The following is an 18,996-nucleotide window of genomic DNA, read 5'->3' on the forward strand; positions in this document are numbered from 1 at the left end:
TATAAAATACCAATTTTGCTGTAATCATTTTAAGTATGGGTATTGAATTAAATATATTAATAATTTTTCTAGTCAAATACATATGTCTTCCAAATTATTTTGGTGTTTCTTTGAAAGTTAGTTATGGGTTTTTTCATATGATTATGTACAAAATTATAGTGAATAATTTAAACACAAATTATGAGTAAATTCTATTTAAGGCAAAATATTTACAAAGAGAAAAACATATCATAATGTTTATTTGTATATTAATTGCAATAAAAAATCATTTTAGATGTTAATTTTTGAATATTGATTTGTTTTTATAATTTTATAATTGCAGATAAAAATCTTTCAAAACATATAAATTCTAAATGTTGAATTTTAAGCAAGTTTTATAATTAAATACAACGTATTAATATTTACAATAAATACATTATTTAGTAGAAAAATTTTAAAAAATTTCAATTAATCAAAGGTCGTAAATCCGTATGTTGAGTTTCTTTGTGCCTTCTAAGATCAACTTTACGTTGAAACGACTTATGACATAATTCGCATGCAAATGGTTTGTAACCAGTATGTTTTCGGGAGTGTGTAATTAAGTTTGAACTTTGACTGAATGCTTTCCCACACACTTGACATTTATGTGGTTTTTCACCTGAAAAAAAATAACAAATTTAATATAATAACTTCAAAATTTTTTTTAAGAATTGAAAAAAATTATTAATGGAAATATTAATTTGATTAATCAAAACAATCAAATAAAAACTAATCAAGGTGAAAGTAAAAAGTAAGTTATTCGGATTGTATTTCAAGTGAAGCTAAAAACTGTTTAAATTTTATAGCAAATTTTTTCGATAATTCTGCCCAGTTTATAAAATACACATCTGATGTGTTCAGTACATAACCAACCGCAATGTATATTGGCTGGATTAGTAAAATTATTCCATTAGATTATGAAAATGCGTTTTAAACACTTCTTTACAATTTTAAGTACACTAATAAGCTTTTAGTTAACATACCGAAAAATGTGAATATGGCTCTTAGTAGAGTTTTATTTTATGCCGTCCGAAAAGATCGTTAGTTACTTCTAGTAACAACCAGAGCTCAAATATTAAATTTCAAGAAATTCCATCAATTCGTTCCGTAGATTCGGCAAAAAAATGTAAAATCGGCCTAGAGATCAGTTTCCGCGCTCTGATCTTTCCAAAAAGTTTATAGATTCTTTGTTTTAATACCTCAAATTTAAATATTAAATTTCAATGAAATCGGTTGATTATTTTTCGTTATATACACAAAAATGTATATTTGGCTCGTAGTAAGCGTCCAGTTGCTGACACCTGATTTCTTCCAAAAGTTAGAAGGAATAAAGGTTATATATGAAATTTCAAGAATATTTTCTACAAAATGATCAAAAACGTAAAACAGGCCCACTAAAAAGTCCAGTTCCCGAGGTCTGATATACCCCAAAAATTAATCAATCCGTGCCATAGTCGAAATAAACTTACATATAAAATTTCATCAAAATCGGATCAGCCTAACTTGAGACACACGCGTGCATACACAAAATTTCAAGGAAATTGATTGATTGTTTCTCTTTTATGGGCAAAAATCTAAAATTGGCTCGCAAAAAAGTCCAGTTCCCAACGCCTGATATATCCCAAAAGTTGATCAATCCGTGACATAGCCAAAGCAAACTTATATATAAAATTTCATGAAAATCGGTTCAGCTGCACTTGAGATACACGCGTGCACACATAGACAAACAGACAAACCGATACCTTTTTAAAAATGGTTTATTTACATTTCCCTACTATGGAGAAGTGCGTTCCCAACGAAAACTCGATGTGCAAAATTTGTTGCCATCATATAACCTCTCCTTTTGTATGCAATGTGGCTGGTAAAAATCTGGGATGAGCAGCACATAACAAACCGAATACAGTTAAGGTGCTGTATAAGATTATGAAAATAGTCTATAAACACTTATTTCTTTTTGGTTAATGAGTCTAAAAACTTGTAAATTTGATTCTTGTAAATTGAGATTGTTTTTCTGTGATCCGATTTCTTCACAGTTTAAAAGTTCATTTTGTCAGCAACCTAATTTTTAATTGCCAGAATTGGAATAGAAAATATCATGAAAATTAGACGATTATTTCTTTGTATATGAGCGAAAATGCAAACTTTGCTGTCTGTCTATTCTTGAAATAAAAAGGGAAAAGTGCATTAAAGCGAAAATAACTTTATGGAAATATATTGTGCCGGCAAAGTGTACTTTTTATAGCAAAATAAGGAAATTTTAGCATCTTAAATTCTAAAAATTTGAAGCTCTACAAAACAAGTTTACAAATTAAAGTTAAGTTACCAAGTTAACAACATAAATAAAGTTAAAAACCTTGATACAATTTTACCAAAACAAGAGGGTAGAATAATAGTTTAATTAAATGGTTTTATTACATATTTATTTGTTTTCACTTCAAAGTAACTTATTAGAATATTTCATGTATTTATCGTTTTTTCCTCGTTTTTTGTTCTTTATTTTTTCTTTTGTTACAAAAAGTTAATTTGAAAAATCACGTTTATATTTTCAAAACCCTGTCATTAATTGTTTTCTTGGATGCGTTTTGGTATGAAAAAAATATGTATTATTTTTTATTCAAGCCTCCACGAACTTTTCATGAAAATTGTGAATTAAATTTAAATTCGAAGTTTATATTATTGTGAGCTTTGAACAATCTGTCAATTAAAACGAAGAAAAAACTGAAGTAAGTGAAGAATTATTTATTTGACACTTTTCTTTTCGATTTCTTTTAAAAAAATTGAATAGTGCAAAGGCCTGCAACACAAAAGTTTATAATCAAAAATGTAATAACTATCTATCGCCAAAATTTTGAAGTTCTTTTTGCGACACAATAAACTTTGATGTATAATATTTAAAGTAAGATATTTTTCCAGTAACATTTTATTAATAAAAAAATTTTCACATATTTTTCAGGTTAGCAGAGTCAAAACATACGCATGTGCTGTTGTAACATTGGCCCTTATTATGAAAAAAATATCGTACGGTACACGATATTTCTGATAGTATTGCTGATAGTATCGTAGTATTGCTATCAGAAAAATCGCGTATCGTACGATATAACTACATATTTTTTTCATTGTAAGGGCCACTATACTTTTATTTTCATATATACGTATGTACATATTGTAAAAATATGTAGGTACGATTCTATTGTGAAAAAGTCTAAAAAAGCAAATTTGAATATTTACTGGGCATCATCCTTTTGGAATGTCTAATATCCTGGTTGAGAATAACGAGAATGGGGAGCAGGTTAGTTGAAAATCTGAGTAAAATAACTAGCCAAAATCTCAACTAAGAAAATGTATTTTCTCTATGCGTATTGAATACCTACATACATAAATATAAATACATAATGGTTTTTGATTTGTGTTTCTGTGTATTTATGTATATGAGTGCGCACATGCGTTTATATTGTTTTAATAATGTTATTTAATGTTTGCATATTTATTTATATTTTTTATATTTTTCATAGTCATATACAGTTTATCTAGTTCATTTTCCCAATTATGCGCAACCAATTGTTCTTTGCCTGCTTTTAATTTGTTGTTAATTATCCCATGAGCCTGAAGAAAATTTTGGAGGATTTACTGAAAATTATGAGATAATTCATTTAATATGACGATTTCTTAAAAGAAATTTTAAAATTTCTTATATTTTTTTGAGTATCTCTTTAACTCATTTATGCTTAAGTGGAACATTATTGCTAGCCTAATACTAAGGCGTATAATATTTTGTAACTGGCCTAATACCAAGCCGTATATTTGCTTACGTCTTATAGAAAATGAATTAATATATACCAACAAGCAAGTCTTTCTTTTTAAGAAGTGAACTTGTTCATTAATAGGCCTCTACCGGTTAAGGAGATCGGGGCTCTAAGCAAATATTTTTTTGGCTGACTTTTTTGAAAAAACACTATAACTTTGGCTGTGTTAGGTACGACGGTACTTTCTGATATGCCCTTAAGTAGGTAGTGCAATGACTATTCAATAAGTATACAAACTCAGTAGCAGTTTTAGTTCAAACACAACGATCGTTTAAAGAATGAGTTTTTAAAAATTTTTTCGTGTTTTTTTTAAACGATATTTTTCTTGAAATAAAGCAAAAACAAATTTAAAGAAGGGTTAACATGATGCTCGATTTTAAGATTTAATTGCGTGAGTTAAGAAAAATAATTATGTTTTTTAATGAAATAAAGGACGCTAAATATTCAAATTTTACAAATTTCGAGAGCCGATAACTTGCGAGGGGATGCAGATGGGAAAAAACTTTCTTCTAACGAAATAAACTATTTATGAATATCTAAGACCTAAAATTTCAGACTCTTGTAACGTATGGTGTAGATGAAAAACTGTATCAAAAATTTGGTTGCAACGGGTTTTAGAACATGGTAAATTTTAACGGCCATTTTGTTTTTTTAAAGTTCAGAAATGGTATGCCGCAATAGAAGAAGCCTGCCACTATTTTTATGTGTTAAGAAAATTTGAAAAATGCTTATGGTTTCACTGCAATAAGTGGTTAAAATATACCATTTTTAAGTTTTTAGAGATAGGTGAAAATTTTCTTCTACAGAAATAACTTTCTAGTAAAGGTATATGCACATATACAATTTTAGCTTTCTATCTTCAAGGATGTAGAAGTTTTTTAAACAGACACACGGAAAGATGGACGGACGGACGGGCGGATGGTCATACAGAGTGAAACTAATAAGCACTTTTTTTCAAAATTTTTTTGGAAAGTGCTAAAAAGCGGTAACAAAGCATTTTGGGAGAGAGTGAAGGGGGAGGGTGAGTGGAATTAGTGCTTTCTCCGGGACCTTAGAGATAAAACCTTATCTAATACCTTTTGTCCCATGTCTCTAGCTCTTCTAGAAGTACTCGTATTTTTTGACACCTGAGAAGTAGCTATATATACATATATAATGTAAATAGGATGGTTTTTGAAGAGTTATACGAAATCTGAATAAAATGTAGAATTATAAAGGGAAATTCAAGGTACTGCGTAGCCTGGTGGGTAGCGTGGTAGTCTCATAACCAGAAGGTTATTGGATCGATGCTTGCCTTAATGTTGTCGAATTTTTTTTTTTTGGATTATTGAAAAAAAATATTTTTTTTTAATTTGTTTAAATTTTTTGTTTTATTTTTTTTAATATCTAACAGAAAAATATTATTATAAAAGTTTAAAGAAAATTTCGAAAAAAATATTGTTATAATATTCAATAATATTCTTTTGGAAATTTTTTTGAATTCGCAAAAGTTTTAAGTACATAAGCATGTATGTATATTTTTTTTAAGGCTTCGTAACTAATTTTTTTTAAGCTTTCTATATGACTTGAATAATATTCAAAACTGTGGTTTGGTATTTAAAAATAAATTTTAAACACGTATTTATTAAGTCATAAGGATTAACATACAGAAATAAATTTTTCAAATAAAGAAAAGGTTTAGGCATAAAAAAAATAATGTTTTTATTCAAATATACGGTATGTACATATGAATGTATAAGAATTGAACATTTTAAAATTTTTCGTTCAAACATATGAACGTATGTACATATGAATGTATTAGAATTGAACATTTTGAAATTTTTTGTTGGAACAATTAGAAATTAAATTTTAAGTACAAACATAAATAATTATGAATGTATACCTATTTTTTTAAAACTGTGGGTGAACATATAGAATTAAATTTTTCAAATAAAGAAAAGGTTTAGGCAAAAACAAAATAAAAAATTTTATTCAAATATAGGTATGTATGTATGTATGTACATATGAATGTATTAGAATTTAGCATTTTACAGTTTTTCGCTTAAGCAATAAAAATATAAAAAGTTCATACGTACATAAATTCTGTATGTATACTTTTTTAAAGTTTGCTGACAAAATATAATATTCAAAACAATAAGAAATGAAGCATTAATATTCAGATGCCACAAAACATTTGATGTCTTTGATAAAAGCTGACATTTATTTGCGTTAAACTTATTTCGATTTTTCGAACCAAAAATATGTGAGATCATTATATTTGCAAATACTGTTTATTTCTCAGTTTGTGTTTCTAATAATAACGTAAAACGTATTATTTATTTCTTAGTTTGTGTTTGTAATTATGTAGAGTATAAAAGAAAAACGTGCTTTTGTTCTACAAACATTTTTTTTGGAAATCTTAAAATAGAGCTATTTCGGGGCTAAAAAGTTTCAATGTCAGATTTTTGTGGAACCCTAGAGGCAAAACCCTATCTAATGCCTTTTGTGAAAACCCTATCTAATGGGTATTGTAGTTCTAGGCACGTATGAAATCAACAAAAAGAGTTAAATAAACTCCACATTGAATCATTTATTGAATCATTTATTATTTTTTATTTATATTAATGTAGTAATGTCACAAAATTATAACTATGTTGTAGTTTATTTCTAGAGTTTTCTATCAAAACATGGTGTCTACATTTTAGACAAAAAAAGTTATGAATACAGTTTTACTTAAAACTTTAAACACTTTCTAATGCAAGGAAAAAAATAATTCTTTTAATTAGTTATAAACATTATAACTAACCAATTGTTTCAAAAACCCCCTACTCATATATTTACTTGTCGGAAATTTCAATACTTTTCATAGCATTTATAATACCGAAATATAGCCAAATAACTTTTGAAGTTGTATGGCAGCTACCAGAAGAAGCCAAGAAATTTCAACGAGCTTTATCAAACACATCGACCCTATACTGCATAGCTAATGAAACTTGTAGTTGCTTAATTAATAAGTTTATGCCTATTACGCAAATAATATTAACTTAATGGTAATTTCTTCATACAAAGCCAAAGTCAGCGGCCCTACTTATATATTTCCTTGTGCGAAATTTCATTATCACAGCTTTTACAGTTTCTGAGATATAGACAAATTATTTTTTGAAGTTGTATGGAAGCTACCAGGACGAGCCAAGCAATTTCAACGACTTTTGTCCAACACATTGACCCTACTTCTACTTATATATTTACTTGTGCGAAATTTCAATATCACAGCTTTTACAGTTTCTGCGATGTAGCCAAATAAATTTTGAAGTTGTATCGCAGCTACCCGAACCTGTACCCCAATCATATCCAATTTAAATAGAGTTCTCGCATTTACTATAATAAATCATTTGTGAAAATTTGGTGGCCGACGGATAGAGAAAGCTTAATCGAATCAGAACAAAACCATATATTTGAGTCTATGTCTCAACCTATTATTTCTTAGCGTTACAAACGGTAAGGCAAATTTAGTATAATATTCGTACATACGTTTTTACGGGTATAACAATTATTCACTTCTCGAGATCATAAAATTTTCTAAGAAGACATTGAAAAATGGATATGTCTTGTTCTATATTTTTGAAATGAAAATGTATTCTAATTTTTATACCGTTTCATTTTAAGTCTGCATATATTCATTTCTACGATTCATATCTAAATGTTCATGTTGGTTATTTTTATATAAGTAACACGCAAGTTTGAAAACATTTAAAACTTTTTCTTTAGTAGCTCTACAGCCCGATGTGATCCCTAACTTGTTTCACTATCCGCCTCCATTCTGCTCGGTCCATTACTGCGGTATTTAGATTGGTAACCTGTAGTTTATTTAAGTCGTTTAAGACACCGTATTTCCATCTTAAACTTGGTCTGCCCCTAAATCTGTTGAGTAGGTGTCTCGCGTCATAAATTCTTTTTGGAGCTCTATCAGAGTTCATTCTGAATATGTGTCCTGGCCAGCGTTGTCTTTGGGCTTTTGTATACCCAACAATGTCTTCATTGCCAATCAACTGCATCAGTTCCTGGTTCGTTCTAATTTCGTACTCGTCATTTTCGTTTCTTTTCGGCCCAAATTTTTTTCGTAATATTTTTCGTTCGAAAATTTTTAGACTATTCATATCACTTTGCGATAATGTCCAAGTTTCGGAACTATAGCTCAGAATTGGCTTAACAATTGTTTTATATATTTGTAATTTACATTGTCGTGATAGTAATCTTGATCTTAATAGATGAGACATTGTATAATATGCTCTATTGGGCGTCAATATTTTATGTCTTTGTGAATATCATTATTTGACTTTATTTGTGCACCCAGATGTATAAAATTATTCACACCTTCGAAATTGTATTCATTAATATTAATATTTCGCACCATTCTTTCTGTATTTGTTCTTGATACTATCATGTACTTTGTTTTATTTTCATTTATTTTCAATCCAATTCTATGAGTCTGATGATCTAGTCTTTTAAATATTTCAATTAGATCACGTTTACTTCTTGACATCAAGGCAATATCATCAGCGTAAGCACAAAACTGGTAAGACTTCGCAAAAACATTTCCCTCGATATGTAGGTTTTTGAGCGTATAGTGTAAGGTTAAATATGATGGTTGATAATTCTTCTCCTTGTTTAACTTCAGATGTTATGTAAAATATATTTGTATAAGATTTTTATACCAAAACTTTTGCTTTTTTGCTATGCAGTTCATCATTCTTAAATTCGTCAGTTTTTTTTGGTATTCTTAATTCGTCAAAAATATTTTCTATTATACTTTGTTTTACCGGCCAAAAGCTTGCTTAAAATCTATAAATAGCATGTGCAAGTCCATATCGAATTCGGCGCAATTTTCCATTGTTTGTCTTGTACTGAATATTTGGTTAATGGTTGATTTGTTTGGCCGGAACCCGCTTTGATAGGCAGGGATTATTTGCTCTGCGAAGTTTGTTAATTTTTCTGCAATTACCTTTGCTAGTACCTTGTAAGTAGTATTCAATAGCGTTATTATACTAATATTTCTATCACTGGGCATCTGTTCATCATTCCATATTTTAATGATAGTTTTATATATTCATCTATATAGTGTGTCATCGGCTGCTTTAATCATCTCTGCAGAGATACTATCTTGTCCGGATGATTTATTATTTTTAAGTTTTTGTATTGCGTTAATAATATTTTCATGAGATGGATCCTCGATTTCATTTAGAGCTTGCACTTCAAGTGAGTTATTTGTGTGTTCTATGTTTATTTCTTTATTATCATTTGGGTTTAGCATGTTATTAAAATATTCTTCCCATCTGTTTAATATTTTCATTTCTTCAGGCAAGATTATTCCATTTTTATTTTTTATATTCGTCAATTAAGGCATTTAAAACTAGATAAGCGAACTTATTCAGTTCTGGTTGATACTAAAATTGATTCTGATTGGAAAAAGTGGATATTTTATTTGATATAGAAAAATATGATAAAATGTTAATACTATGTAGTATTTAGTAGCGTTTTTTAAAATGCTAACTTTTTAAACCATCTTTACCAAATTTTGACTAAATAATGTTTTAGCACGTCTTGTTTTTTTTGGAAATTAATTATCAATTGGAATTTATCACAATTATGTATTATTATAAAAAATTTACATATTTACTTTTAGCTTCACAATTTTTTTTTAAATATTATTTTCCTACTAGTTTTGACATTTCCGTAATCATAAGAGAGACTAGAGTACTAGACCGTAAATGTCGGAACTAGTAAGAAAATAGTAAATTTTGTAAAGAAAAAAAATGTGCAACTAAGAGTAAACAAATTTTAGAAATATTATAAAAAAATTTTGTAATAATAAATATAACTGTTTCCCAATAAAGTTATGAGGACTTCTATAAACAATAATCACAATTACATTTTGATTAATTGTGGTTCACATACTCATGAAGGTACCGTATAATTATTTTATAATATGTATGTGTGTACATGCTTAAATAATATTCTTGTGAATATTAATATTCAATTATTTGATGAATAAAAAATATTTATAAACTATGTAATATTAAACATATTTAATACTATAATTACTAAGTATTTTACTTAAGTATTCAAATATGTAGTACAATACTAGCAACTATGATATTAAAATTATTTTTTTTTTTACAAATAATACAACATCAAACACGATAAGATAGTTACGATATATCACAAATAATTTTCATAGTACAATATACATATCAGCGAATCGGAAAAAGGTAAATGTTTTATTTAAAAAGAGGCATTAGTGCAGTTCCCGGCTATTAAGATTTTATGAAAACTCCGTGATACTTGATCACATTATTTGTTATAGCTTCCATTTCAAGAAACATATTATCTTCAAATAAAATTCTTTAAAAACTAATAAAACTCAATATGACTTACACACTGTCGTATTGACCAATGCCACAATTTTGAAAAATTTTATTTTTCTTAACTTTTCGGTTTTTTAACTTTTGTTCTAATTATCTAATCTTTGATTTTTCGTAAAAACTTTAAATTTCAGCCTTAACATTTATTTTTTAGCAAAATGTTTAAAAATATTTTCTACTCAGTGTCGAAAAATGCCAAAAAGTTTTATTTTTTTTTTTTTATTGGTATAAAAAGAAAACTTCCTTTTATTCGGAATAAAATACTTTTTTTTTATTTTTTGCTAATATATTTCGTGCGCTATATACGCACTTTATCAAAGATGATTTTCTTCTCAATCAGCAAGAATGTGATCAAGTATCACGGAGTTTTCATAAAATCTTAATAGCGGGGAACTGCACTAATGCCTCTTTTTAAATAAAACATTTACCTTTTTCCGATTCGCTGATATGTATATTGTACTATGAAAATTATTTGTGATATATCATAACTATCTTATCGTGTTTGATGTTGTATTATTTGTAAAAAAAAAAATAATTTTAATATCATAGTTGCTAGTATTGTACTACATATTTGAATACTTAAGTAAAATACTTAGTAATTATAGTATTAAATACTCGTATGTTTAATATTACATAGTTTATAAATATTTTTTATTCATCAAATAATTGAATATTAATATTCAGTTGAAGCCGGCTTCAATCAAGCCGTTTCCTTGACTTGAAATCTTAATAATGATTTAAAATTCAATGGCTAAACTAATGTCTTTATATCTAACAAGTCCCAATACCCAATTTTTTTTACGAAATATTACGAATTTTTGGCTTCGTTGCTGGTTTTTTCTTTAAATGCCACTGATCGTGTCATATTTTTTATTATTTTTTTCTTTTTTTTTAAGTAAAAAAGAGTTTAATATTTTAAAAAATCTCAGGATATTATACACATTTTTTAAAAAGCTTCCCATTAAAATTCTGTTGCACGAAAAAGAAAGAAAGGTAGGAGGGAAGATAAAATGAAAAAAATTTCAAATTCATATTTCAGTATGGTTTCAAATGTTAATGAGGAAGGATGTATGTTTTTTCATGCACATTTTGTATTTCCCAATAAGGTAAGTTGAGTAGTGTCGGCTAACAAAAATGTTATTAAAAGTAATATAGGTTGACACATTTCAACAATTTGAATTATCTCATTTCGGTTATTTATACGTTACTTATAAAATTGTTTCAAATAATTTCAGTTAGTTTTTAAGTTATTAAAAATAAATATGTATGTATCTACTTTCAATAAATTTTTTTTTAAATAATTATTTTAAAACTATTTCAAACATGTTATATTGAGTGCTTCAAAAATTTTGTTGTGCTCTTCTTTCATATTTTATTAACAGGTAAACAAGAGCAATCTATTTATAAAATGTCCCTGCATGTGTATGTATGACCTATCTTAATTCTAAACTGAAAGAATTTTAAAATACCTGAACAAAAATTTTAAAATACCTGTTATTTTTTTTACAGTCGGAATTTTTGAGTCATTTGGTAAAATACCATTTATTTCAAAAATAAAAAAATATTCAAATCCGGTCATAAAAATATATGATTGTTTTTTCCAAACATTTTAAATATTTTTTTTTCTTAGGTAATTGATATAAATGATAGTAAGTTTTTAATATTTTTTCAAATAAAAATAGAGGTAAAATTTTGAAGTTTATATAAAATTTGTATTTAACAAATAATATTTGATTGTATTTTAGATATTATTTTCTAATTCCCTCTTCAAATTTTTTCTTTACCATGTATTTATATCAATATTTAAGAATTATCTTTCATTAATTATATTTTCAACTTGACACCACAGTTACTCCCCATATCTTGAGTTAACTTACCCTATGAGAAAAAAAAGCTGTTCACTTAAAAATAATGAAATGCTTTCAGTAACATATAAAACGTTGAAGGCGAAGGATGTGCTTGTTGTTTTTGTGCTTTTTTTTTACATTTTAAAATAATTATCAATGAAAATATTAATATATTTTTTTGATTTTTCAAATATATTTTCTAAATTTTACCTGCTTTATAATAAGTGTGAATTTATTTTAATATTTCTTCTCAAAAAATAGCCACTTCGATTTAAAAAAACCCATATCAAATAAGGTCGTGCTTTCAAGTTTCTCTCTGAGCATTCGGACTTGTTAGATATAAAGACATTAGCTAAACGTCGTTTTTGGACTTTTAAGCTAACATAGTAAAAACGCAGCTTGATTTTCAAGCTGATTTCATGTCAAGTACTCTTTCACGATGTATAGAAATTTTTACAATGCAGGCGAGGTATAGAAATTAAGCAATTTATAAAAAAATGCGTATTACCGTTCCATATACGTGTACATAGATGTGTATTCATAAGAAACAGTTGTTTTAAATTTTTAAAGACAAAATTGAAATAAAAATAAAAAATTCATAGTTTATATATATTACAATAATTAATGTAATGACAATTACTATTTACAAATTTTAAATTTTTTTTTTAGTATTATTTGTCTTTTTTCATATTATGTACATATAAATTATATTTTCTTTTTATTTTAATAGTCAAATTTTGTTTTTAAATCGCTCGCTTTTATAATATGGATACACATGTTTGCCACCTTGTAGTGAAATAAATTACAGAAATGAATTTATTCCATATTTTATATGCGAAAAATTAAATAACTTCCGCTTTTAAAAATACATTATAAAAAACAGGTAGACATCTGTTGCGTACTCTTTCCCTCTCTAATTTTTTGTATACAAATATTAGTGAGTGATTGCATTAGTGTGATTTAAACGGAGAGTCAAACTACTTCTTGGTGGATATACTTTGATAAAAACTAACAATCAAGAAAATTTATTTTTCTTACATAATTAAATCGTTTTCAATATTTTATAACAGAATTTTCGTAAAGTAAAAGTTTAAAAAATTTTTCCATTTCCTGATTTCCTCTACGACTTTGAGTTTCCAAGGTAACGTTGGTTTACTCACTTTATGAAGCATTAAGAATTAATGTTTCGCAAACAAATTATCATTTTCACATTCATACATGCTAAGTATATATGTATGGATATATACACATGGAATATAAACGGAATGTCTTCAGCACGAAAAAGGATAAATAACCAATGTTTCCTTGCCCTCGTTTCTTAGAAAAAAAAAAAATTTAGAAAGCAATATGAAAAAAATTGGCAAATTGTGAGTAAAGATTTTTCAGAGATTTTTTATTTACGGTATTCTTTTATTGTGTTTATGTATTTGTATAGCACGTATTATATGTAGGTATGTTTATTTTCATCCATTCTCCTTTCCAGATTTATTGCTACTACGCTTTTTTTTATTTTACTGCTTTTAGCCCCGTCTACATTCGTTAATATTAAGTTTTTTCAAGTGATTGAAAGAACTTAGAGAAATAATATTCTTTTTGATAAAACTTTTATGCTTCTACGTATGTATGCATATCCGTATGGATGTATTTACAAATTACAAATCCATACGTATACATACATCTTAAACTGTGTATACATATGTGCGTACAAACTTATATAATACATATATGTAATACATTATATATATATATATATATATATATATATATATATATTTACCTCAAAATACATATAAGCATATGTTTGTTTTAAAGCAAATTAATTTTTGTGCTTAGCACATTATATTTAGTTAATGTAAATGTGAGTAAATATATTAACTTATAGTAAGTAATTTTTTGACAGATTAGTTTTAAATATGTATACATATGGATGTGAAGAATCCAAAACAACTTACAAATTTACCTGTCCATACATGCATATATACATACAAACAGATATAAGTATGTATATGTATGAAGATTCATAGCGCGTATAAAAATGTATATTGCATAATTTTCAACTGAATACTATCTAAATTTGTCGTTATTATTAACGTCAAAAACTGACGTTAATGCATACCAGGTTTGAAAACAAAGCTTATCTTAATGTATGTAAACAAAAGCTTACCTCAAAAAAAAGTCTTGAAAGGTCAAATTGAAGTTGACTTCATTGATCTTGTCCTCTGTTTAACAAGCTTAGAATATGAAATTAAATGCTTACTGAATGTTTAAAAATTTTTGCTAAAAATAGTTGAGTGAAGTAGAGACGTTTTTCGGACGTTAGTCACGTCATATAACGATAAGTTCTATGTAATCACGCAAGTGATAAGTTTTAATTTTAACAGGGAATACGAAAAACCTGGTTTTAGTGTAAGGAAAAAATTACTTTAATTATTTGAATTTTAGTATGTGAAAGTATATTTTATAAAAAGTCTATACACATACATATTACACGTACATATATCAATAATGTTTCAATATATTTATTTAAGTTAAGCGAACGTTTGAAAATTGCTTATTAAAAATCGAATGACTGATGTTAAAATACACGTTAATCACCCTCGTTCTGTAGCGATACATATCATTTCACGTAAACTTTACTTTTCTGTAAGATACGTAATAACAATATTTTACCATGTTGACAGCATTTACTTTAGTCCATGGAAATTTGCTGTTTGTATACTAAAAGTATGCAAAATTAGTATACAAATTATGAAATTTAGCTATGATGTGTATTGGCATTATACGAGTAAGTCGCTTGTAAAACTGTAATAATATAAAATAGTTACTGTGTCGCAAGAAGAGCCTTATAGAATACCTAAGTGTTACTAAATAAAAGGACCCGTCTTACAAAATCAGGGTGATTATTTCTTCATCAAACTGATCGTATTGCAAAATCTTTTTGGTGTGAAATTTGAGACCTGTATAGTACTGAAAATTATCGAGATTTGTGTAAACAATTTTTGAAATATGCCTTAATTTTTCAAAGTTTATTTTTTTTAAAAATTCGAAATGTTTAAAAGATAAAAACTTTTAATTATCAAATTCTGTTTGCTGAATTATTCGAATACATAGTCTCTCTACTTTGATAGAATACAAATAAAATGTATAGATTGAATATAACTTAATACATGCGCTAAATTTTTGATTTTTACAAACAACAAACACATAACACATGCTGATAGATAACATACTAATTTTTATATTTTTTCCCTGATATATTTATATATTTTTCCCTTAAATTTAAAAAAGCAATAACCATGTATGTGTGCATGCAAATATATTTATTAATGTATGTATGCATATGCTTTATCAAAAATAATATAATTTGATTTCACTATTTAGCACAGACAAAACTTCAACTACAAAAATTCATAAAATGAATAAAATGGGTAGAAACAGAAACTAGAAAATCAAAACTCCCCCACTAAATTTTTCATTGGTTAGTCGTGATTTTTTTTCTTTAGTTTCTTTTTCTTCTGTTTGTGTTATGTTTTTCTTATTACTCAGTTAAATTGTTAAATACCTACAAACATATAAAAACTTCGACTATATTGTATCCTGCTGCTGCTTTGATTCACATTTAAAATAACATGGCGTAAATAAATAAATGGATAAAGTTTTATATAAAACCTTTTTTTATTTATTTTTAAAAAGACTTTAAAATGAAACTAATAGAATGTATTATACTAAATAAATGACAGAATGAAACTGGAAAAAGGAATACGTACTATAAAATACTAAGAAACATCGTTTGTTCACGCAGTTTTGTCCTTTTCTGTTTTTGATCTTTTATGCTTGAAAATAATAAGTATATATGTACATATGTACTTATGTATGTACATAAGTATGCAGATATTTCGTTGCTATGGTGACTTTCTACGGTACAAGCTTTTCTTGAAGTGTATTTTACGTGATGAATATACATACATTAGTTTCGTAGGTATATTTGTCCCAATGTTTAATTTATAAGATGCCTGTGTGTGTAAAAGTAGGACGATATCGAGAGATAAATAGAACACTAGAAAATTTAGTCACGCTTTGATAATAAACTTCAGTTATTTTTATCTAAATTACAGACATACAAATTGACTGACATAATTTTGCAAAGATTTTTAACTTAAAAAGTATATATGTACGTCATGTGTATAGCAGTTATACTTACAGTTTTATAAGTATATAAGAAATAGAAATTATAAATTGTTACAAACATACATATAGTCGTATATTTAGTAGGAATTCCATTTTAGTACGATAGTGAAAAAATATAGGAATATGCAACTGAATTGGGTGTGTATAATAATTAATAAATTAAATTTGATTAAAATCAATTAAAAAGTTATTATATTGCGTTACATACCTATTACGTAGTAGATAGAGAAAAATTGAAAAAAAAAAAATATATATGGTAAAAATAATATTGTAATATAAATATTATATTACAATATTAATATAATTATTACATATGGATATATTACTTATAATATAATGTTATGTAATAATTATATTATATTTATATTATATTTTATTATGTTATGTAATAATTTTATACATAATATAATATTATTTATTTCTTGTTATTTTTAATTTATATATTTGTATATAGTAATTAATTTACACGTTATTAATTAATTTTTAATATTTGTCTCGAAAAGATCGCACTTACCGAATGATTTATACTTCGCGACGCAATATTTATAATGGAAGGAACGCGGCTGTAACGATAAGCACTCTAGAAGGACTATAAGCACTATTTAAGACAGGCATGTCAAATTCATTTATCATCACGGTCCATTTTAGGGTTTCCGCACTTTGCTTCGAGTCGCACAATAAAAGACTTAAACTACTAAGCTATAATCAAGTTTTGATTTTTATTATCAACATAAAAGGTAATATAAAACATACAAATAATACATTCATACAAAAAAATATAAAATCATTTTTGTGAAGAAATTTAGCAACGTGTTTCTGTTACCAAATCTTCGAAATTTGGTTGAATTTAATTAGTAGTTGTAATTTTTGATATTGATTGAACATGATGATCTGTTAATCTTATGATCTTTTAGTCTTTTTATTATTTATTAATATCGAAAACAAATGCTAACACAAATATGTATTTCCGAGCATGGCTTAAATACGCTTAGCAAATAGTAATTGATTATATCCAATAGTAATTGAAATATTGGAAAATTGATTTATAGGTAAATAACTATAAAATTTAATAATTCCCACCTCTCTACAATTTTGTTTTAATACAGAATCGCACAGTATTTCGATTTCAATGGTAAATATGCATTAAGTCTTTCAAAATCAACAGAAAATGGAAAAATATTTAGTTAAACTTTTTTTGACATCATTCTATTGAAATCTAAAAATTTTTTTTCAAATTCATTTATTATTATTTAATTTTAACTAATTAACTTTAATTAATTCAAATTAATATTTAATTCTGATTAGAATATTCGGAAAATTTCGAATTTACTTAACTGGTCTTCTGTTTACAAATATAAGAAAATTAAAATGATACAAATATATAAGTATTTGATTTATAGAATAGTCGCTGGCTACATTTTACATAAAGTTACATATTTTTCGCACATGTATAAGTTTGGTTTTTGGATGTGCGACAAACCCTTAATCTGGTTTTAACATTTTTTTACTGAACTAAATCAATATTTGTAAGAAAATTATAAGATTTAAATTTCACAATTTTCAAAAATCGTAATGGGCCACAGGATCAAGAGCAACGTGTTTGACATGCCTGATTCAAGATGGAGACCTGTGTATTTTAAAGCCTTTGAAACTTCCAAAGCCAACATAAAATTAAAAAACAATACTGCAGGTTTGTCGTTCGTATGAGTTGTATTTTACATTTTACAATTCTTAAAAAAAATTAAACTCTTTATGAAAATATTAGAAAATTTTGGTTTAAGAAATAACGGAGTTTCCCGAAAAGCAATTCTTTCAATTTATCGTTTTCATGTGCCCGAATGATCATATTTTTAAATGTAACGAAATTCATTTAAAACAAAAAATCACTTATAGTTTTGAAAATTTGTTCATTTTATATACATCCGTATGAATGTATATACATATATAACTTTTCCATCGCTCTGAAAGCAGATTACAATTTACTATAAATAAAGTTGAGTCAAACCAATGGTTTGTATTGTACCACTTTTCCCTTCAACAAGTGAAAATACTACTTTTAAATACAGTCTATGTATACCTACCTACTACTAAAATTATTTTCATTATGATACGAAACTATTTGTAGAATTGCATATATTTAGGATGAACGACTTATGCAGTCTTTGAAATAAGACAAAAATAAATTTAAAGAGGGGTTAACATAATGTCCGATTTTAAGAGTTAATTTTGTGAATTAAGAAAAATAATTATGTTTTTTAAAGGCATAGCATCTACCGTTAGCTTTCAGCGTTTATACAAATTTGAAAAAGCTTGTGATTTTGGAAATTAAGAATGCCAAATATTCAAATTTTACAAATTTCGAGAGCTGATAACTTGCGAGGCGATGGAGATGGGAAAAAATTTTTTTCTAACGAAATAAACTATTTATGAATATCTAAGAGTTGCTAAAATTTCAGATTCCTGTAACGTACGGTGTAGATAAAAAACTGTATCAAAAATTTGGTTAAAACGGGTTTTAAATAACGGTAAATTTTAACGGCCATTTTGTTTTTTTAAAGTTGCCGTAATAGAAGAAGCCTGCGTATGCCGTAATAGAAGAAGCCTGCGTATGCCGCAATAGAAGAAGCCTGCCACTATTTTGCTCTTTTTACAAAATTTGAAAAATGTTTATGGGCTTAGGGGGGTATAACTTTTAGAGGGGGAGAAAATTTTGTTCTAGGGAAATAAGGTTTTAGTAAA

The 18,996-nt window shown here is 26.6% G+C and overlaps 1 protein-coding gene across 2 annotated transcripts in view; it reads right to left on the reverse strand.

Moving 5' to 3' along the window:
• Positions 1–295: 295 nt before the first annotated feature.
• LOC129615634 (GATA zinc finger domain-containing protein 14-like) overlaps positions 296–18,996 on the reverse strand; it is a 92,633-nt gene continuing 73,932 nt past the window's right edge. For both annotated transcript variants that reach the window (XM_055530947.1, XM_055530946.1), the window contains one exon: positions 296–637. In XM_055530947.1, coding sequence (XP_055386922.1) covers positions 444–637 — 194 coding nt within the window. In that variant the 3' untranslated portion in view covers positions 296–443. The remainder of the gene's footprint in view (positions 638–18,996) is intronic.

This window comes from Condylostylus longicornis, unplaced genomic scaffold, assembly GCF_029603195.1.
Source record: "Condylostylus longicornis isolate FDR11 unplaced genomic scaffold, ASM2960319v2 ptg000139l, whole genome shotgun sequence".
Lineage (NCBI taxonomy): Eukaryota > Metazoa > Arthropoda > Insecta > Diptera > Dolichopodidae > Condylostylus > Condylostylus longicornis.